General features: G+C 37.8%; 1 protein-coding gene across 4 annotated transcripts in view; it reads right to left on the bottom strand.

Annotated features, from left to right (window-relative positions):
• JADE1 (jade family PHD finger 1) overlaps positions 1–24,304 on the bottom strand; it is a 114,878-nt gene that overhangs the window by 78,080 nt on the left and 12,494 nt on the right. The window contains exon 3 of one of the 4 annotated variants that reach the window (XM_015623808.3): positions 3,881–4,012. The exons of 1 other annotated variant lie outside the window; for it this stretch is intronic. Coding sequence is in view for 2 of the 3 variants with exons in the window: in XM_015623807.3 (XP_015479293.1) it covers positions 8,356–8,387 (32 nt within the window). In the remaining variant the exon portion in view is untranslated. Of the gene's footprint in view, positions 1–3,880; positions 4,013–8,355; positions 8,403–22,471; positions 22,500–24,304 lie in introns of those variants that run through there. 2 more of the 4 variants (XM_033513937.1, XM_015623807.3) reach the window with 2 other exon arrangements.

The raw sequence follows: 24,304 nt of genomic DNA, 5'->3' as shown, positions 1-24,304 counted from the left end.
CAGCTTTGATGATTCAAGTAGTACTCAACTCAAATTAGCACCACAGTCTCTTACCCAGCTTTGTTGAACTAAAAACTTAACATAGTACTATTAGCAAACAGTAGGAATAATCATCTGCTAAACATCATTTCTTTTATCAAACACCAGAAAGGTTTTCCTGTGATTTGCTACTTAATTACAGCTGTAGAAGAAGTCCACTCTTTGTGTTTTTTTCTTATATTTATTTGTGTGGATTTTTGAGAAAGCTTATCTTAGAATTAGGCCATGGATTAAAGCCACCCTACCAGATTTGACAAGGAGGAAGTATTTCTCTACAGCATACCTGAAACGTACAACACTTGTAGGCAAAGTTCAGAAGTACAGTTTATCAAAATCTGTGAAAATAACACAAATGCTGATGACAGCTTAAGGTCATCTGGACAGTTTTTAACTTTCAAGCACTTAATTTTGCAACCCTGTCTGTGCTAGCAGACATACTGAATAATATCAAAGATTTTGTGAAGACTTGGGGAAACAAAATTACCTCAGTAAGCAATGTGAATGCCATGTCTTATGGATTTCTCATGCCTTTCTTTCATTTTATGAACATTACCATACTAAAGTGTTTGTTCTCCAGTCATGGATGTGCACCTGTAACTTCATATTCCTTTTGGGAGATCATTTGGGACAGGAGAATTAACAATGTAAAGCTATGGGACATTCTCCATTGAAGCAACAATTGTAATTGCCACACTCACTAGAAAGATATTAATTGAGAAAGCCCAGCATAAATTTTGGAATCCCAAAGGAAAGAACTGGAAAGACAGTCAAGACTACACTGGCCGTGGACATGTGGGCATTTAATTGTTCTAGTAATTGTTTCAACTAATGGAAGACAGCATTTACCCAGTAAATTGATTAAATCTTTTCTTCTCTTCTTCTGAATACTACTGTTGCATTTCCTTTGTGCCAGGCTAAGCAATTGCAGGTAAAGGGCACCTCAGCATTATCCTGACTATGCATAAGGAGGAAGAAAATGTTGAAAACTTTAATTGAATTGCAGGAAACACCTACAACCTCTACTGACTCTAAAAAGCACCTGGGAAACATATAGAAGGAAGAAGTTTAAATGTACCAGCCACAAGCCCTGATGCCATTCCTGTATCAAATCCTGTATCAAATCCTATTAAAATGGAGCTATTGGTGCCCACAGCACCTTGATACCATGATACGTGTATATAATGACACACATTTCACAGAGGTTCTCTCTCATTGCTTCTTCACTTTTTCCCACTCTCCTGCCCCCCAAAAAACCCAGCTCTCACAGATGTACTGGACTTTACACTCCACTCCTCAGATCACCAGTGGTCACCCTCAGAACACACATGGATCTGACCCATGACTTTTCCTATGTAACAGATTTATGTGTTCCTGATTTTGGAAACCTTCATGCTCTTCAATTTTGCCCTTTAAAGGAAGACAAACAATTAAACAACATATGTTACTGTGGGGTATTTACCTGAAATTCCCATGGCTTGGGCATTAAGATCATAGATGTGAATACTTAATACAGCAGATGTTTTGATAAGCCTGGGTTTTCAGGGATTCATTCTGTATCTTCTTCCTTACTTTACAGCAATGAACCACAACAACACAAGTGTTGCTTGTTTGGTTTAAGCACACAAAATTATAGGAGCTACTTGTTTTGAATTCTCTCTTACACAGAAAAGAGTCTTCAGCAGAGTGCAGAATAAATACCAGCCCAGATTAGAAGGAAGGAAGAAAGAAAGGAAGGTTATCATGATACCATGATTTCACAGCACTGTATCACAGAACAGAATGTCCTATTCCAAAATACAATTCAAATATCTTTTTTTCTCTACTGATATCAAGCTTTCCTGAGGGAAGTGGTGAACCACATGCCTTCTGAAGCTACATTTCTCTTAATCATTGTCTTCAGTCAAGGCATCCTCTGCAGTTCCAGGAAGAGACACAAATTTGCAAAGATCTATACACCACAGAGACATCCAATTTTCACTATTCTGATTTCCTAGCGCTTTTTTGTGTATATTTCATAATATCTCTTCCTTCCCACTGGCTTGTAGGATTTTGTCATGTTTTAGGAATGGTATTCTCCAATTTAGTACTCCCTGGATGGAACCAGGACAGATTTTAATTTTATATTCACACAATTTAAGATTACTGCACCTGATAAGAAATATTTTAGGATGTTTTCTTCCTCTCTTCCCATTAAGAAAAAGGAAAAACTCTTATTTTACACACATTTCCAGTTCCATGCACTTAATGCAAATGTTAGCTGAACTATGGTGCAGAACTGCAATCTGCTACAATGGTGTACAATTTAGTTATACAGTACAAAGACTTTCTCTAAAAACCCCCAATTACTACCTAGTTTCCTACTCAATGGGATTTTGAATTTTATTTTTAAAAGGAAAGAAGGATTTTGTGATATTCCTGCAGAAGTGCTTATATATACATAAAGTGAGACACTTCTGAGAGGACAGTCCCTTTTCAATCTCCTCTCAGAGATGGTTCACAGGATTCCTACAGGAATCTCTCTCCAGACCAGCTTAAAGCAAAAGGGAAACCCTGAAATGAAGCAACCAAAGTTATGTGGTGTGACCATCACGATTTGCATTTGCAGAAGTAATGTTTGTCTGAGCCCTATCTTAAAATACCAACATGGGCACAGTCAAGTACTTCAGTGTATAGTAAACTGGCTATGTCAACACAAAAATCAGGTCCAGAGGTGAACATACTCAATGGCCCTATTTTATGCTCAAAGCTTATAAATCTAAAGCCAAAGAAAAAGATTTTTTAAAGAAATTTAACTTTCTAAGAAGACCAGAACCTTCACAGTAACTTCACTGTTTTCTAGAACAACAAAACAACAGAAGGAAAAAAAAAACCAGTACAGCTTTTTCTGAAACTACAGTTAGGGCAACACAGCTTGCCACTGTTAGAACTAAACATAAATTAGGCAAAATACATATCCAGTGTGTTGAAGCAACAGCTGAAGTTTGATATTAGCCTGGTTGAATCTCTGCCAGCGTCTTAACATTTGGATACATATTTGAAACTTACTTAGACATCAAATCAAACATGTGTACCATGCAGATTTGCATGCATAACCTTCTTTTCAGCAATGAAATTTTGTCTGAATAGCCTTAGATTTTAGCAATTACTCTCTTTCAGCTTAAAAGAAGGAAAGCTCTAAAAGGCAAAACCACTTTGCTATTCAACTGTATTCAAATAGCATCTAAAGTATTTACACCCTGTAAGAGAACCCAAAAGCAAATCTGTACTATCCCAAAGTGATTATTTCATATTATATTTACAGCCTAAGACCTGCTGTTCCATGTGAATGGCCACACTGAGCCAGACTCTCTGTGTCCAACAGCCAGTAGCAAATATCTGGATAAAGAGCACAAGATGAGGTAGAGCATGAAGCAGCACTACACCAACACATACCCCGCTTTTTCAGGCACCTTCTGCAGCAGAGAGGACATTTTTGCCTTCAAAACACCCTTATAAATCTAAAGCCAAAGAAAAAGATTTTTAAAATAAATTTAACTTTCTAAGAAGTCCAGAACCTTCACAGTAACTTCACTGTTTTCTAGAACAACAAAACAACAGAAGGGGGGAAAAAAAAAAACAGTACAGCTTTTTCTGAGACCTCATTTTTCTCATGAGATCTCATTTGCCTCATCACTTCTGAGCCTGAGCCTACCTAAAAGAATTTGTTCTACCACATGGTAACAAGTGCCCCAGGACCATTCATCATCCTGGAACGTTTCCAGCCTGCCACTGCCACAGTATCACTTGAGGCTCCTCCAACCCTTGGGTTATGAGAAAGTGTGGTTACTTGCTCCTTAGTCACCTTTTCCATGTCACCCAGGATTTTACAGTCTTCTGTCCTGTCCTCTTCACAGCCTTGTTTCCTCCAGCCCTAAGGAGGCCACGTTAACCAGCTGGGGTTTGTGTAGGGGCCAGTCCCCATCTCCGAAGATCCCTGCGTGTAAAATGAGGAAGTGAGTATCAGAAGTGCTCTGAGTTTTGGAGGGGAGGCACAGAGGTGTTTTAGATGGCTATGAGCCCATTAACTCAGGTGGGCTTCTTTGTCAGTCAGGGTCAGAAATTTGGCAATCTCAGCCTGGAACTGGCTAATTCTAAATGAACTAGCCCAAAGTCAGGAAGCAATTCAGCAACTTCAAGCAGCATTTTGCAAGTGCTAATTAGCTCAGCTTAAATTTTTTAGGAAGCAGTCTGAGCTAAGTAAAACAAACATGTTTCATGCACATTCTTCTGGCCATCTTTTCTCCTAGTTTCCACTCTCCCAGAAAGCTGTCATAAAAGGCTCCCTCCCTGGAGTCGTGCCCTGTTTTAGCTCCACTCATTTTTCCTCCTCCAGACTACAACACACAGAGAAACAACTTCTGCAATTCCTCTTCTCCAGCTCTCATGCACCTGGCTTCTGCCCAATAATTTTATAGCAAGGAAAACCCTCACTTAACTCTTTTCTGAGCTTCCAACTTCCAGATTTTTTCCCATTTCCCTCTGTCCTACAGTTGTTTTCAAATCTTGAAAATGAGGAATATCATGGGAGAAGGAAAATAAAATTGACGGTGGGCAGGAGAAGTATTCGTATAATTAAAGACATTAGGCAATTATTTTCATGACCTTCACGAATCAAAAAATAACTGAAAAAAATTCAAGGTCTGTATCATATGAAGACATTCTGAAGAACATAAATCACTCCCAGATAGTGTGTAAAAATGGGAATTGTGCCTGAAACAAGGTAATGAAGTCAATACTGACCCTTCCTAGGGTCAGAATTCAGGACTAGAAAAATTATCCTTACCTATCAGGGTTCAAGATTTTCCTAACCACATAGTAGATGCCATAAAATCACTTCTCAGATTGCATTCCTAACATAGAACTTATATTAATATAAATTTCACAGTCAAATTTTCCAGTCAACATTTCATGGCACAAAGTAGGAAGATTGAAGTGCAAAGTGCACAAATCTCCATCAGCCATAATATCATCAGACACAGAATTCAGGTATGAATTCTACCAGGCCAGTAGCTAAAATGCTAGTAAAAAAATATGTAGCTGGTTTTTAACTTTGTGACCTTAAAACCCACTTATGAATAGGCTTCTGAAATGGTCATCTCATTTCATTACTAAGGAAATTATTCAGCTGTCTCTCTTCTCCACAGTTCTTAAATTCAGCCTGCAGCGCTCCACATGAAGACACACACACAGCTGAACCAAACACTGGGCATGTTTTTGAGCTCCTCCACAGCAACTAACTGGAAAAAAGCTAACCCAAACTTTGTCCACACGCTGGAATTCTCTATTAGAGGCCCTGAAGATCCATTACTACTTCTCTCATGTGTTTCTTGCCCTTACACATGCAGCCAGTGAGAAGTGGGGATGTTCCATATTGCATTTGCTGTAAGCTATATACTCTGGGCACTGAACAGGATGACCAGAAATCTTGCAGGATTTAATTTACAATCTCACATGTTGTAAGCCCCTCAGGACAGGAAACTCTCATGGTTTTATATATCTATAAAACAACATGCATACCTATGACACTGTATAAATAACAGGATAGGATTAAAAACATCTGTAGACACTCTGGCTGATCTATTGTCTTTCTGCCTGCTGTCTCTTCATCATTTTTGAAGGCACACAAGCCATTTCACACAACAGGAATGCTGGAGGTGCTGATGCAGCTACATGTAAATCTGTACCAACATGTTAATAAGAGACTCGATGAATAGAGAAATTAAAAAAATAATAACAGTCTGTGGTTCAGACATGACCTCCGGACAGGCTTCCACTTGATTTTTGTTTACTTTTGGCCAAGAAAATATAGGAAGCATGGATAACTCAAACAAAACAGTTTCTGAAATGTGGTAGGAGGTGGTAAGGACAACATTTCTTTGATTCAGAGCTGAGACTGTTATGATACAACTTTTCTCTGCCTGCCCAGAAGCGTCAACAAGGATTCATCTATTGTAAATTGCTTCTGTGAAAGCAAAAATAATGTATGTCCACAACATGGTGATAGTCACAGAAGATATAAAGAGATTCACACACTGTGCAACTACTGAGTTCAGAAATAATGCGAAAAGGGAGGCAGACTGTTATTGATACCAAGCAGGGAAGGGAACAACTACATTTCCAAGAGAGAGGCAAAGAGGAATCCTAAATTTAGAACAAAATTCCGAACTGAAGCCAAGATACTGTCACCACCAGAACTGCGTGAACATCTCACAGAAAATCCTTCAACAGTTTTAAACTCAGCTCACTTAGGTTTAGCGGGGGGGGAGGAAATCTATTCCCTTCACGTGAAACATCTCTGCGTCCTTCAAATCACCATGTAGAAATTAAAAATGAAACACTTCTCTCTCTGCCCAGCTATATGCTTTTCTAAATTGATTACAAGCCTTTCCCTTTGACTCCCTAGTCCAACTTCTGGCAGCTGGTCACACGGTAGGTCTGCTGAATCGGATGAGTCTGCTCTGCTTTTGCAGTACACCTCAGGCTGCTCTCACAAAAGGCAAGCATGAATTAAATTCATTCCATCTAATAAGAAACTTCCCTTTTGCAGTGAGGAATTAAGAACAGTTTGAAAGCTAGAAGAAAATGTCATAAGTGTGAAACTGTATGACAGATGTTTTCTTCAAAAATGAGATGATCCAAAGATATTCAGTCTGATCATTTCAAATGCAATGCTTCCCTCCACCTTTCCATGTTACTCTGTCAGATCTATCCATATTTAATCTCATCCATTTTCCTCTGTCCTAGCAGCAAGTAAGTAATTTACTGATGACACTTCTACAGTTTTATGTGGTAAAATAAGTTTGACTTTTGCCACTAATTTTCAAACACTCTGAAGAAAAAAAATGTTATGGAGAAGAACAATTCTCCCTTACTCTTCTGGGAAAAGAGAGCTGGACGTATATGTACAGATGCATGAAGGACTACATAGAATGCACATAGTTTCCAAATGTAGAATATGTGAAGCATTTACACTGATAATGTTTTCTTGTCTTTCATGTCACAAGTCTGGATACCAGAGCCTTTTGCTCTGCAAAGACGATGGGATGTTCAGTTTGATTAGGACATTCACTTAATAAACATCATCCATAAAAACTGAGATTGTCTAAAACTGAAATTAGAGTGTGATCAAACTGTACTCCTGCCTGCTACACAACCAGAGGGTGCCAGGACAGCTTGCTAGCAAGGGCTTAGCAGGTGTAAGGCACATCTGTTGCAGCTGGCAGCATTTTATATGCTACTGCTGCATGACTGCAGGTACACTTAAACCCTTCTTCCTCAACCTCCTCCCTGTGCCCAGGAAGGGACTGACAAGAAAATAAGTCAGAAGCTTAGATAGTTTATTGCTTACTATAAGGGATTTTTATTAAAACACATGAACTGCAGCAATAAAGCACCTTAGTGAATAAGGACAGAATCAGGTTACTACTTGCACCAGCAAAAATAAAAGAGTCTCTGGCATGTCCTGCTGCTGCGGAAGCAATTGGAAAAGGAAAGCACTAATGAAGGCAATTGAGTAGCTTTGAAAACACAAAAATCCAGGAGAATCCTAAATTCTAATCCCTCAGCACAATACAGCCTTTCCTGCTACACACAGTGCTCCAGCATTTACTAAAATCAGATTGTGCTTTTTAAATGTGGTCTACATTTGGGAGTACTATTTATTTGGAAGAACTGCAGACCATTAACTCTGAGCCTACTAATCTCTATGGATGCATCCTAGACATGCTGTTGGTTTACCCATATAACTTTTTGTTTCTTTTTCAAGCTCTAGAGAAAAGAAAGCTCACAATTTAGAATGAAATTCTCAAGGATGCCAGAAACAGCTCACAAGTCAGGAATTTAAGCAAACAGATTTTTAATTGTGCCTTTTTTTAGGGCTTTAAGATTAATTTCAACAAGAAGCACAAGCATGTGTTCATCCATTCATTCAGACTGACAGGTAAGAGAGCAGGTTCATATACTGTTATCTAGCATTTAGGGGCCTGTTTTCATTGTATGTTGTTAAAAGTCTTCACAACTTATTTTGAACACACAAGGAAAAGGAGCAGCACTGTGAAGTTCTTGGCCAAAGTCGGAAACAGCCCCTACTAGACATGGATGGTGGTAGGGAAAACAAAATGGAACACCATCACCCCACATACACACACACGACCTCAACAAAGCCATTTTCTGCCAAAAGACAAAGAAAAACAAAACTATTACACAAAATCGAGTCTTTTTTCCTAGAAGACAACTTACTAGAGAAGAAAGAAAGCAAAAAGGGTACGGGACACTTACAGGAGTGTTGAGCATTCATTTTGACTTTCCATAACCCTGAAGAAGAGTGATTTTTGTTCTTCCTAATATGAGCAACTGCTGAAGAAAAACTTTAAGTGGGCATCAGCCTTTCCTCCTCCTGTAAGAGCAGTTAAAAAGTTTTTTGGTTAGCTTCCTATTCTGAAGGGAATTAGCTCTGGAAATCCTCTCTTAAATCAAGCTTTTCAGCTAGGACTTCTTACCAGTTGCCTACAGTTATTTTCCAAATAAGAGGAGGAGGGAGAAAAATTTTGTATACTCTTTCAAAACTATCTTCCTTATCCTTCCCCTATTATGCATTCAAAAAGATTTTCTCAACCAGCCCTTCAAATGACTCAGACCAGTTAACCCCATGCAGTTAATTATTCATCCATTCCCCACTACTGTCCTTTGAGTCACTTAAAACAGTTGAAAAATCTGACTCCCTGTGCCTTTTGCCTTTGAAGCTCTTGATAAGGAACCTTTTTCAATACACAAAGGACTTGAGGTATGGAGTTTTAGCTAAATCACTTCCCTTTTGTCTTGGTTCTTAAGCAAACCAGCTCTGTCCGTCACTGTGTCAGTACTTTCTCTCATGTTGCTACTCTTCATCTGACTTGAAGGGGGGAATCTCAGCTCTGACACCTGGAGCACCTCCTGCCCCTTCTTCTGCACTGACCTTGGTGTCTGCAGAGCTCTTCCTCTCACACATTCCTCCTCCTCTGTCCAGTTGAAGTTGCTGTTTCACAGGGTTTCTTTTTTCCCTTCCTTGAATCTCTTATCCTAGAGGCACTACCACTGTCACTGACAGTATCAGCCTCAGGTCTATCTTGGCTGGCATTGGCTGTCGGACATGAGGGAAGCTTCCAGGAGCTTTCTACAAATCTTTTTAGGGCTTTGTCACAAACTCAATACACTTGGCATGTATCTTCTGCTTGCATTATTAATACAGAAATGCAAAGCAGAATTTTTTTACAGAGAAAGGTTTCTGCCTTTTTCTAGAATAGCATAAAGGCTGTTGCATAAGCAGAGAAAACAAACCAAAAATTATCCCAAGGGTGTTTCATTTCTCTCAAGGTACATAATTATCCCCATGCTACATTGGAAAAGTTTAAACATACCAAATGCCAAAAAAAAGTACAGAAAACTTTTAAGACACTCACTATTAGCAATAAATGATTAAAAACATCTGCATGTGAGGATACATGGCAGGAAACACAAAGAGTCATATAAACAGTGCTCTATGATTTATCCTAATACTGGGAATTGCAGGATGAAGGCTTTTAATCAGGTGGACTTTAGCTACAGCCCTGCTGCTTGGGAAGCAAACATATGCATAAATGTTTTTTATAAAGGCATAATACAGCATGTGCCATAAGATGAGCTTTCATTTTGCAACAAAATAAGTTTACATTCATCACAGCTATATGCATGTAAAGTTACAAAGACTTTCATAGCTTCAGACCTGCTTGCAATGGTAATTTCTTTTTTACATTTTTGCGTTTAAATTTATATACTAACTTCCAGAACACAGAGAAAGACAGACACCAAAAGGATTTCCCAGTGAATCATTTCTGCAGAAGGAGGATAATAAGCTCTTTGAGATACAAATCTGTCTTTATTTTCATGTGTTATATAGCATGAAGCTACCAACAATAAACCCTAAGAGAGGAAAATAAGTAAACATAGCAGTTGATTCCATCTCAGTTTTCCTGTATACTTTTAGCAAAGAGAGAATCACTGGATACAGAGTGACAACATATAAGGGAGACATAGCTACTACAAAGCAATGACAGAACAAATAAGAAGAAAAGCATGATGCCACACCTAGTTCCTTCACACTTCAGAGTGAAGGAGGCTGTGACTGCTCAGCTGCAATTTGGATGAAGAGCAGAGAAGTTGGTGAGCTGGTACTGAGTGACAATCACTGGGATCCTTCATGACAAGCTCCCACATAAAACAGGACAATGCAAACTGATGAATCACACAAAATAACAAGGAGGTGCTTGATGGGTAGCCCAACCCCAATTGTGAAAAATAATTGGCAAGATGAAAAGATATTCCCATGTACTGTGCATGTGGGAAGGAGATGTGAGTACAACAGTCAGGGTTTACAGCTTCCTATTGGAAACACAACATCCTGGTAAGCAGGACAGGAAAATTGTCTGTGACATGTCACGTTTTTTAACTTCTAATTCAAATCCAAATTCTGCACTTTCTAGATCCCAAAGCAGTTACAAGTAAAGGCAATGCTCTGACTTCAGTGAATTCTTTTCTTTTGACATTCAGATCACAGGTTCTGAGGATATCTAAGCATATTCATTTTTGTTGAATACAGTCTCACAAACATCCAGAGGCATTTTGAAGAATTTCCTTTTGTTTATCCAACTATAATCTCTAAACAAGTCCCTGTTCAGCAGTTTAAGCACCCTAGATGTGCTCTGCATGTTATCAGGCCAGATACATGGTCAGTGATATCAGATGAGCCCAGTGCAAGCCTTCACTGACCAAGTTATTTTTGCCCCAAAAATAAAAATAAATTGCCATAATTTATAATAGTGTCCCAAATTCCTATCTATCCAAACCACTATCCCCTATGTCAATCACAGTTTTATACCTCCAAACCACCACATCCCTCAGCTGCAGTTAAGAAGGTTACTCACACTGTGTGCTCTGCACAGTAACAAATTATGTAGGAAACACTTTGCAGTCTCTTCCACTTGAGAAGGTGTTTGTACCTTACATGACAAACCAGGAGTACATGTGCACCATCATTAGATTTCTTTGCCTTAATGCTTAGGAATCTCAGCTAGATTCACTGCTGTACTCTAATTAATTTGTACAACAGTAAAGCTGTATTTTTAACAATAGGGTGCAGATGGATGTAATATTTACAGTAAAAGAAACTGATTAATCAACCTCTGCAAAAGATACTCAGACCACAATATCCATGTAGGTCAGACATGCTATTTTTGGTTTTTGAAGTAAAAGGACCAAGACTTGTACATTTGCATTGTTCCTTCACCAGACAGCTAGTGCTTGCCTAGACTGTGACATCCTACATTCATTTTGTCAGAAAGCACCACTTCTGGATGCTGATGTTTTGGGTATAGTCACTGGAGAGAGTGAAAATGAGTAGTTTGGAAGATGTGAAAATGTCATATTTCTTTTACACACTATCAAGAGCTGAAATGGTGAACTAGGTCAGGAAGATCATCAATTCCTACAGTGGCAGCACTTGTTCTTTACCAGAATGGGTCAGTGAAGGAGCTGTTTCCTTCCAGGTGGAACTCTGGGTAGAGACTCATGTCTACACCAGGACTCAACAGCAGAGCTCTCCCTTTGTTTTATGAACAAGTGGATTCTTAAAATGGGCTATTTATTGAAAGAGTTTTAAAGCTCCAAATGGTGAAACTGTCTCAGTTAATGTGCTGTGTTGAAGAAAGTCAGGCTTGGCACATGTTTCTCATTAACTGTGCTAAAGCAGCTCAGTTTCCCTAGAAATTCCCAGATTCTCCTTTGCAATAGGGTAATCTAGAAGGCCCCTAATTTTAGCTCTCTAGTCTGAAAGGGTGGCACATACATAAGTAGTGCTGAGTGAATGCTGCTGAAATGTCTATGATTATGTGGAATGCTAAAGAAAGTGGGCTTTCTTGGCATATACAACATCATTAAAATATTCCAAATAATGTCTAAAAGCATGGAAGTATTTTAGATATTTGTGTAATGCATTTCACATATGAAGCATTCACACTGCCACCTTACACATCTGTCAGCACAGACAGGTGACAGCGTGAGATCCAGGATCCCAGTCACATAACCTGCTGCAAAATGGTCCGAGCTAAAAGCTGCTTCCTCTGCAATCCAGTGTGCTGTCTGTGCCCAAAGTTTAGGACAATGTCAGCATGTTAACCCAATGTTAGCATGCAGGTTAACCCTAGAACCTGGATATCTACTATTTTTTAAATCTGTTATTACTTCTGGATACAGAGAAGTAAAATAGGCCAAAGATGTGACATAGTTTATCTAGCACTCATTATAACAAAAGTGTTGGATGCTTTCATCTGACTTTCTCATTTTCAAGCAGATTAAATCACTTTTGAACTGCTTGCTTTTTTTTTTTTTTGAGAACAGCTTTCAAGATGAGGTAATTGAAGGAAACCTATCAATTTAGTATCTATTTTCAAGTTAATAATGTTGACATACTGTTCAAATAAACCCCCAGTTTAGCACAATCTGTTTTTAGACAAGCCCTCCATTTTAACCTCCACATGGAAGGAAAACTAAGTGACTTCCTCATCTCACTTAATAGAGAACATATGTTCAAAGATAATACTGTGGGCTTGCTCTGAGAAGCTGTTCCTCCTCTGACAGAGATGCTGGGAGCTCACAGAGTAACACTGATACATAAGGAATGGACAAGTTGCCATAAATCTCACTCATGGCAGAGCTCACTTCAGAAGAAAAGACTGCTGATCCAAAAAACACAAATACAAACAAAAGCACCCTGGCAACAGGTGAAAAAAGGAACTGATACAGCCACTGGAAGGATCAGAATTAAAAGCTACCTCAACCCTAATTTCTTTGGAGAGGTCTGAGGGGTAGTATTTAAGACACAGAGAGAGGATGGAAAGAAGAAAGAGGTCTCTACCACCAAAAAGCAAAAGAAGCAGCTCTGGAATAAAACTGTTTTAAATCCTTGCATTACAAACTCTCTGGAACAATTTGAGATGAAAATGCTATGGTAATATCAACAGTCATTTTCACTTATTTTATAAATATTTATGTAGTTCAGATTTACTTTCATAACTTACAGAAAGGATGTAATTGTCACTTGCTTCTCCAAGTCTACATTTTTCAATCTACAAAAGAAAGACAATTCACCTGCCAAGGCCATTGTACTTGACGCTAGAAAAGTCACTAATAAAACTCATGTTCTTTGAATCCCAGTCAGTTCACTGATTAAACAGGCTGTGCCCATAAACAAGCAAACACTTTATTTGCATCTGGAAACAAATCAAAGCCACTTCATTCTCTTTTGTTCAATGTCATGCCCTTGGTCACTAAGGTGGGGCCAAGTACAATCACAACAAGTAATAGAAGAAAAACAAAGATTCATCACCAGACGTAATTAAAATTTCTTTGCAGATTTATCTGATCCTACAAAGCCATCAAACCTTTCAAGTTCACCCCCACCAAATCAATGACAAGAATCACTGACCAATTTTTCAGTATGTTTTGGCACACCCCACGTTAGAGACACTTGCCTAAAATCCAGAAAGTATAAATTGTTTTAACAGGAAGAAGGAACAAAAATACAGGGGTAGAAGCTGGCCACATGAGAAACCTGAAAGCTACATTCACTGTTCACTCTGTGCAAATCATCATTCAGCTCACAAAAACACATTCGGGAGATATATTTTAGATCAGAGGAACACTACCCTGGAGGACACGGCTAACATAGCCTAGACCATCCCCTCAAAGTCACCACTTCGAGCCAACCTTATCAGTTCAGTATCAGTCCTTGTACCTCCAGCTGACAGCCAGCACCAGCTGCACAGATATCCCAAAGCCTGAACACCTGAAACAAGTAAGGGTAAGCAGATCACAACAGTTATGGGCTGAAAAATGTAACATTCATTACACATTCAGAAGGACAAAAAAAATCTCAGAATGAACAAACAAACAAACACATACACATCACAAACAGAAGACTGTCCACAAAAATTTTGCAAATAACCCTTTAAAAGTAAAAAATGAAGCTATCCTTACATCTTGTAATTCCTGGGAAGAAATATGCTCAATAGCTCAGTAATTTGGATGTTCATATAAGTCAAAAACCTTTCTTGGCCCAAGATCTGAACTCAAAGCCAATGTTTGTCTGTTGCTGTTGTTGCTGTGTATGTCCTACTTATTTGTCAAGACAAAAAAAAACAACAGTTTGATCATTAGGGAGCCCTCAGCATCGATGCCACAAGAAAGGGATCACTTCACATGCATTAAATTATGTTTGAAACACAGACCTGAGCCAGAGCCTGAGTTTTCTTCAGTATTTAGACACAATCCCTTGTTTGAGTACAGACTTGGTGCTCACTGCAGATCATGTCAAAGGGGAAAGCTTAACCTTATTATGCCAACCCCTGGCACAGCAGTAACAAAAGCTGTCGTCTGTATGAAATGTGCCTACTCAGACCAATTCCTCAGCCACATAAATTTTGATGCTTCAACTACCAGCATATGACAGACACGCAAACCTGAGCTTCCTCTGCATGGAACAGAGGTTTGGAAATGAAGCATGTGGAATACTTCATTTTGCATCCCTAGGTAAACTTTGTATACAAGTTTCTGAAAGGTGACAACCTCAAATGTAAATACTGGATCATAGAAATGAAAGCTTCAAGAAAAGCAGATCACAAAAAAACCAAACAAACACCACCAGTCTCATTTGTATATTTCAAAAGACATTTGCGTTTTCTTAAGCCTTGCAATACTTTTATGTCATGCCACACTTTTTTCATGGTGTCATAATTTCAGCTAGGACAGGGTTAATTTTTGCAGTAGCCAGGAGAGGGCATGGCCAGGACACCAAGAATATTCTGTACCACCTCACATCATTGCTGAGAGCAGGGGAAAAAGACTCTCTTCAGGAAGAGGGGGCTCAATCCAGTTGAGAAATTGTGACAGAGGGAGCCATCCAGTATTTCTGTTATCAGGGGGTGTCCCCATGTGAAACGTTTGTTTTCTTATACCTTTTGCTTTTATTATTGTTGTTACTGTTCATTTCTCATCTCATTGCTGTTTTCTAGTAACTTATTCTTATCTCAGGCCATTATCTTTGACTTTTATGCCTCCAACTGGAGGGTGAGGGGGAGCAGTGTGTGGTTTTTAGTGGGGGTACTAAATTGGAGAATACCATTCCTAAACCACGACATATGTGCGTGTATATAACAAAATCATTTTAAATGTAAGGTGTTTTGGTCTGCCTTATTGCTTGGAAATCCTTGCAGATCAGTGTACAATGAGTTGCCTGGGCTTAAAAGCAAAGCTTGGAAACTCAGGGTGAAGAGGAGATTAACTGTAGCATCAGAACATATGCAGGATGAGTTATTGAAGAATGAATCTATAAGCTCCAGCTGGTTTGTCACAGATGTTTCTTCAAAAATACAAAATTACCAACCATTAAGCCACAGACCAGAGTTCACCAAACATGAAACTTTGATAAATGCAGAAGTTAAAGTTTTTCAATTTTTCATCAATGACACAAAAAAAATACAAGTCAGTTGGAAATGATATTGCCATAAAGCACACCCTAGGTTTTTATAACTCAAAAGACAAAAGATTTTTTTTTTAACCATTTGTTAGAGATTTTTGTTTTAGCAGAAATGTTTGCAGCCTGTCCTTATAAAATATATCAGTCTGGCACCAGTAAATATTAGTGAGCATAGGATAAGCAGAAGTTAGGAGTAAGAAACTTAGCCAGTTTCAGCTACCCCTGTATGCACACTGAAGAACTATTTATTCTATTGTTCTAGCTCTGAAATAGCATTTTGAAGTTTGTAGAGTTAATTAAGTCCTGGGCACTCGGCAATTGATGTTTAACGTGTGAGTCCTTGTCTATATTCTACCTCTGACAAAGTGAGCAAGAGAAAACATCAAGCAAACTATAAGCAGCCATGTGTCTGCAGAAGGCATCATCTCCACTATCTGGAGGACTGGAAAGGCATCTTGCAGTCCTTATTATTCACAGAGTGGTTCCAGGTCACTCTTATTGCCAGGGCCAAAGGCTCCCAGGATCCAGGAGTTTCCCATTCTAGAGTTTAACCTCCTTAGCAGCTGGTCATACACCAAGCCCAGTAGGTTTCAGAGCACTGTTAGAAACACTCTTTTAGAAAATGCTACCATGGAACTCCAGGGACTGGAGGAGTACTTTAAAGAGAACCAAGAATACTGATGTTTCACAAAGCATCCTTTCCACTGTCTTCTGTATGTTTGAACATAACCATAATTACTGTCTGAAGTTTAAGTAAGTCCATAAATGAGACATTAAGAATGTTTATCACTATTTATAGCAGTAGAAATTGTGACATTTAAAAAGAAAGTCTTTGAAGATCTGGAATCCAATGCTTAAAGATACCATCTTTTGTATCTGGTACTTCAAATGGAAATTAAGATAACCCAGAAAATAAATGGAATAAACACACAGCTGGTACTCAGATCTAGGGGATTTTTAATACTGCTAGTATAATATGAAGCAGCATGTTTTCCAAATGGTGTTTGTATCTTAATATCATGAACTTTTAGCTGACCATTATGAAATACTCAAATGCATTAAAGTTTGCAATACCCTTTTCAAAGCTGATCCGTAATCATTATTAGGAATTATCCATATAGTTAATTCCAACATTTGCCAAAAACATTTTACAACATTTTCTTTTTAAAAACCAACATCAGGAATCAATTATAAGCTTTAGCTCAAGTGACCTTATCTCTTCTTGTTGCACAATACCAAAATGGGCCTAATTCTCTTCCCTATCTGCACAGTCTCTCCCTTCTGCACTGTCTGTTAAAGCCAAGCTGCTGGATCAGCCAGCTGCAGGCTCCTCTGATTTAGAGATCTAGGAAAAAACTCACTTCCTTTTTGGAATGAGTCCCTCTTGCCTTTCTCATTTTTACAGTCCCGATGTAACCACAAGGCTGTTCTCCACTCTCACACCAAGATGTGGCCCTTTGACATTTTGAGTCATACTAAGTAGTCCATTTATCTTTTACAAGATTACTCCTTGATTATCTCTTTGGAAGGCAATTGATCAATCAATACTAATTAATTCATTTAGACAAAGGACCTAGCATCCAAATGCATGTAGTCAAAATGGAATGTCACATTTACCTTCAAGTTCTTAAATATTTTTAGTAAGGAATCTACAGAAGTGAATATCTTATTAGGTGCCAATAGCTTCATTACAAAATATTAATCACCTTTATGGCTTCATCTTACTAGTGCCTGAAGTGAAACCGATTTGAAATATGAACAGCAGAATTAGGAAAGATTGACTTCCTACAGCTTTAGCTCTCACACTGGATTCTCCCATGCCCACAAAAGCACTGAACTGACAGAAGCAATCAGGGCAATTCATACCATTGCTGCCACCTACAGATTATCTGGTAACAGATAAGGGCTGAGCTGACACTCACTCTCCTAATGAGAGATAACTGGCAAGGAGAGATGGATTGTATTTTCAGGAAGCTCATAGAAATCAAGTAGCTTAAAGACTGATCTCCATCATCAGCTTCAGTTGAAATTGAGTGAAAGAAATGAAATAACTCAATGAAAGAATGGCTTCATAAGTTATTAGGGGAGGAAGAAACACCAAGAAATTATATATTCTCAGTCTCATTTCCTAAAGAGAATAGACTTATAATGTTTTGTTTATTACCATATACACACATTTCAAACAGGTTAGATCATTATAAAGTCGTACTGCCACATTTTTCACATTTTACTTTTGTTAGGAAAAACTGAGAACCCTGTCAAGTGAGTGTGACCTAGGAACTCAAGGAACCTTACCAGGCTATATTCAGAACAGTGAACTGTTGAATTCCTCAGTCTGAGGTGTTTACTCCCCACAATAACACTGTTCAAGACATTGCAGAATGACTGTCCTGCAAATACTTGAGTTTCCCCCTCAGCTCACAGAGGCCTTACCACAAAGATTACTACTTGGTTTTCATTCCAGGGGAGATTTTATTCCAGACCATTCCATACCCTGAAGCACAAGGCCAAGTGAGTCTCAGACAGCATTTTCACCAAGTTTCTCCTCCATTTTTGAAGTGTGTGACCAGACCTGTTTTAGCACATTTATGAGGACTGCTTGGGAAATCTGACATTTACTAAGCTCCTGCTGCACTGAGATTTCAATTAGTTTATTTCCCCTCCTTCAGCTGACAGCAGCTGATCTGGCTAACCAGCTCCAAAATCTCTGCTAAACTTTACTGAGCCCTGTCCTGAAGTAGTTACTTCATGTCTTTGACATTAAAGGAAGCTGCAGCAGACTAGGATTCCAATTTTGTCCTGCTACTGACTGTACTGTAGCCATTTGTTAGTGATATATTTAATGAGGTCAGCATAACTCAGCATAATGTACTCCTACATATACTTAGTATTGATTTCCTCCTCTTCTCTAGCAAAGTAATGTTGGATGGACTGCCAAAATATTAATTTGTTTTCCAGGCATTTTTCTTTTCCTAAGGTTGATTCCAACAGTTAGATTTAGAAAATTTAATCTATCATCTCCAGAAATGTACTTTACATCCAGGTGTCCTACTGTTTCTGCCTCCTGGTATCCTTTTCCTCACACCAGAAAGCTGGGCTCTGAGCTCCTGACAGCTATTTTCTTCAGCATTAAACTCTGCATTCAGCATTTGCCTTTCCTTTCAGGTGTTGCCAGTGAAAAATCTACTTTTCCTCAGGCCAAATCAGTCCTCATCCAACTGACTGTGAGGACATTTTAAGCTCAGAATTGCTTTCCTCAAATACTCACAGAAGTATATTTTTCCCAGGAAATCTTATCATTAATTTCATAGTTTTTGGCTAAATCATGTCAGCTAGCATCTGTTCACAAGCCTGCATAAGGCACACTCCCTATTTTATACAGATGGCATTACATTCTTTTTATCAGCCTTTGTATAAGATAACACATTTTCATCCAGCTTCAACAAAACATTGAAGTAGGTAAATTGACCGATGTATATCAGCATCCCCCAGACACATCAGCAGCTAGCTGGGAAAAATCTTCCCTTCAAAACATCTTGATCCACAGATATCTCTTACTTACAGACAGTTTAAGGTTTGCTAAGTAAGACATCATTAAAGAGTACCAAAAAAAAACCAAAAAAACCACAACAAAACCCAAACCCCTAAGTAACATACTAACCCACAAGTGCACCTTCCTTCTTTCAACCCACAGAAGAACTCCAAAATGGGAAAGGATAATTTGGAAACAGCAATGCTAACTCACAGAGTTTTCTTTAAATATAATCACAAACATTATTTATTTATGAGAACAGAAGAAAAAATTCCAAGAATTCAGGAAACCCAGAGAATACCAAACCAACAGTAATTTCAGTTTTGATGCTCTCCTCACATGTAATGTTTTCTATACCATTTGGTGTGTTAACATCAAACATAAATTAGAAATAGAGTCAGTGCAATCAAATCAGCTTTCTCAAACATTCCCTTTCACTTTATCAAATACACATCACTAATTGCATGTTAATTTTTGTACTTTTAATATAAACTAGGAATTTTCTCTCCTTGTTTACTAATTCCAGTGTATTTAATTAGCTGCATTGATAGACATTTGCCTCCATTGGATCAATTCTTGAGACTGGAAAAAGCTTCTAAAGATCTGTGATAAACTGTTCTGAAAGCACACTCTGCTTTTCCCAAATGCCTCTTCCCAGACTCTTTTAACTGCCCTCTCCTTCCATCTTGTAGCTTATTCCTAAATATTTCTAAACTGATCTAGCAAAAAAGCACAGTCTAATATTTCACAGGTGCACTTGAGCTCTTGAGGGTAAATGTATCACCCTGTCATCACCATGGTCAACACATTCCTCACAATCACATTATCAGCTGCTTGTGTTGTTTCTGTCCTTATGGAGTGGTTGGGAACGCACACAACTGCCATGTGAAAGACTTCCAGGTGCAAGGTTATAGCTTTGCATCTGTTTTGCTTCTCATGAGAGGTTTTTTTCCTCTCCAATCTTTATAGGATTTCCATGTGGCCTTATTATGTTATCACTAGCACATGAAATATACATAGTCTTTAAAAGAAGAGAAAATACTAGACAGAGTGAAAGCAATGCTGGATTACAAGATTAAGGTGATTTTCCCAGGGTTTCATTAATAGAAACACTTTAAATAAATCATTCCAGGCTTATACTTCAAAGTGATTATGCTACCAGCACTCTCAGTTATCCTTCATTGTTTTTTTTCTTCCAGTTATATATCTCCAAACTTTCTTTTACCTAAAACCCAAGAGCAATCTTTCTTACAAGACAACAGTGTAAAACGCAATCATCACTTAGGCAACTCCATATGTGAATTTCCAAATGATTTGCAACAACACTTCCAATTCTCATTTTAATTTTAAGGAAAAAAATATCATCCCTTCAGGACCTTAGTGATAGTTGGGTCCACATCTGGACTTTGCATCCTTATAAGAGATGGGAAACAAAAGCTCTTCTACATCTGAATCCAACCCTGGGAGTTGATGAGAGTCCTCAAAGCATACTATCAACAGCAGTTTCTGGATTAGATATTTTAGATTACAAATCAATAAGGGAGAATGACACTGCAAGTTAAGACGAAATCCTCAGTTAATCCTTCTGTTATTGCATTACAGGCAGTTGTCACAGAAGGTTAGAACTGAAATCTTGAAGTTTTTTTAAAAGAGGAAAAAGCCTGATTCTAAATTAAGAGAAACATATTTTATTTCCAAGTCCTATGCAATTCACTTGTTGCAAATAAAAAAGGGGTTTTGTTTCATCTGAACTTACTTTTAAAGGGCTCCTTCTGATCAATTTCATTAGCACCTCAACAGTATCAGTTGCAGGTTTGCTTGGCTAAAGACATAAATGGAAATTTCATGACAAATCTTGAGGCTTTGTCATTGGGCTTTTATGGACCATCATGGTTCGCCTCTTTACTTGTCCCACCTATCACAGTTTGTTTAATGCAATTCTCTCCATTCTTCACTGTGTGAGGTAGAAAAGCACAAGTATATTAACCTCTCCAAGTATCTTTATTTTCCAGAATTTATTCACATATAGAAGTTCTGAAATTACCTTATAAACAGACCAGAACTTCTACTCCATATCAGAAAAAACAATCAATTTCTTTTTATGAATCAATGTACACTTAAACCAATCCACTGAATATTGTAAACACCCCTAAAATTTATTTTTAGGTAGCAATCCTTGCATCTCTTGTCACTCAACTAAACAGCACATGCAGTTTTAGTAGCTGTTATGTTAGAAAACACAACTCAGAATGAAATTATGCCAAAATCGGAGTCCAGAAGATTTGTACTCTGTCAGATTGCGTACAATACTCTTGTTACAAATAACATACAAGCCAAGTATCAATGAATATATTCTTATGAAATGATTTGAAACTCTGTAACATTAACCCTGCTTTGGATTTCAGCCTCTCTTACTGCTGCCGGATAAGTAGCTTGCTGTTACAATATCAACTGTGCTGCTTTTTGAGTAGACTATATAGTGACAATTTTTAGAGGAAAACTTGTAGAAACCCATGAGAAGAAACAGCAAAGAGATGCCCAGGGAGGCCAGTTTTTTTGCAGGGCTCATGCAGCTTGATCAATACTCAGTATCATTGAAGAAGCTATTTGTACATATGAAAAATAGTAGGATAGAATAGCCAGTAATCTCTAAAATCATTTAAATGCAATTATTTAAGTTTTTTAATTTTAACTACAAAGGAATTTTGAAAATTCCTCAATATCAAAGTCATTTGAAAAGAAAATGAAAGTGACTATATTCTTAAATATTTTTTTAATAATAAAACTTGCTAATTTAGTTGAAAATTAAGAGAAATATTAAATAAAAGTATTTTAAATTTAGGAAGAATATGTTCCATGCATAAGAGAAATATTACAATAAAATAGTTGTACATTTATATGCAAAATTGAAACTTCCTTCAGTAGGGACTTCTGAACAGCTTTATAAAGCTTGTGTTACTAGCATCAAAATCTACTTAATATCTTCTATGGATTCAAGCCATTAAAGAACAACCCACAAATTAAATCTTTTGGAAAAGAATTTTGTTTATTTTGCCTACATTTCATCCTCAGTGTAGCTATACTGAGATCTAGCAAGAAGCACAGGAACAGCTAGGTATAAATACTAGTTTAGCCCTCCTTTCTAAAGAGCCCAACCATGTAACATGTTCCTTGCTTACCAAGAGCAATTTTACTTTCACATGTAAAATAATTTACCATCACCTGAAGAAATAAAAAAAAAAAAAGACCTCACATGACAACATTTTGCAATAAACTGTCCTACACTGACTTTTAACTTGTTTAGGGAAGACTCTTACCTCTGTAACCCATCCCTTGGAGATCCAATTGAGTAGATCAGGGACTCTGAAAAAACAATGGAAGACAAAGCCTATCCTCTAGAAAACATTGAGCAAAGCCAGCCACTACACTAATTAGATTGGAAGGGGACAAGTTCTCCAAAGCGTGGGATAGAGGCCCAGCAGAGAAAGTGGGAAAGGCATCTGTTCCCCCTGGTGGAAGGTTTGAGCTGGGTTACGAGCTTGCTCATGGAGCATGAGCTTTTGAGACCCTGCAAATCCAGCAAATCAAAATATCCATTGTAAACTTTGATCCAGTCCTCATGGAGAGCATGGTCATGAGGTACTCAAGCTCTTTCTGGGTTGAAATAAGGGGTTTGAGGATATGATCCAGTGCTGTGCTTCTGTACCTATACTTGCACTATGATATTCTTATGGAAACTCTTCTGCTATCAGGGTCTCCTATTGCATTATGTGTTGCTCCAGATAACAGAAACTAATACACCTAGTTAATTCTGTGAGGGCTCACGTTTCATTTCACACCCCAGTGAGCTCAATAAAACTGGTTGAATAAACTATAAACAAAGGGTGGTTGAGAAAAAATGGCATTTAAATTTATTTCAATCCAGACTGACTACAACATTCTAAGGTTAATTGCTGTGAAGATTTCCTGCTATGGACAAAGTTAACTACTTGCTTGGTTATATCCTCTAAAAATTATTTGCAATAGATACCAGTGTATTTGCTGACACAAATCACGTGTGTCACATACACCAGGGACAGAAGTGCAATAGAAACTGGAACATTCCCAAATATTCCTAAAGAATGGTCACTCTAAATCCCTAGTAAGGTACTTTAGTAATAGGGAATTACTAAAGTAATTTTACTTTAAATGGGAAAACTCCTATTGCTTCTGACAACAAAAGAAAATACTTCAGGACATCAAGTTTGTTATCTGCAATGCTTTTTGTCATGGAAGTTCTTATAATCTTGGAAGAAATAAAAACAAGTTGTCATTTGTAAGGTTCTTGCTGTGAAAATCAGAAAATGTTTTTAACTCCAGATATCAGATAATAGTAGATAATATTAGCAGAATTATTTCATACTATGCTTGTCATTGTCAGTAAATAGCATTCCTATCAATAATTTAATTTTGTCATAAACTGGCATAAATTCATAATCTCATGGGTATGTAGCCCATTAAAATTCAGTGGATAATAGATAATTTACACAAATACCTAAAACTACATTCTCAATGTAGGAAATCAGTGCAAATTGTACCTGTGACAATGGAAAAAGCAAAATGAAAGCTCATTCACATTGCACTGAAGAGAAATATATGAAGATTTTGTGGATCCTACAAATCCCAGTAATGGATCAGACCTCCAAAAGTACAATATCCTCTAATGGCAGACAACAGCAGGAACCAATCTCTGATGCTACCAACCAGCAGTTAAAGCTAAGACCTTGAAGAAATCGCAGAGCTTCTTCATCCATGACACAATGCAAAGGGCAAAACAACAGTGTGTTTTCTAGCCATTTGTTTTCCACAGAGGGGAAAATTAATGCTCCAAGGGAAACTATTTCCTGAGGACATAAGCATTCCTCTTTCACCTTCGGACTACATTTTATAGCTGTAAGAATACAAAATCTTATCAGAGTTTATCTGGATTTCTTACCTGATAAATATTTGAATTATGAGGATTTATTTGTGATTTTAAACTCATTCTCATCATGTCAGATATTAAGTAATAAAATTTCTCATGGCTTTAAATTGGAAATTCATATACTTGTATAGAACTATACTGCTCTGCATTACATTGAGTATTATTTATAATCAGGTTTTCATATGCA

The sequence above is a fragment of the Parus major genome, chromosome 4 (assembly GCF_001522545.3).
Source record: "Parus major isolate Abel chromosome 4, Parus_major1.1, whole genome shotgun sequence".
Lineage (NCBI taxonomy): Eukaryota > Metazoa > Chordata > Aves > Passeriformes > Paridae > Parus > Parus major.
Note: the sequence above shows the minus strand (reverse complement) of the source record. Positions and strands in the feature narration are given on the sequence as shown.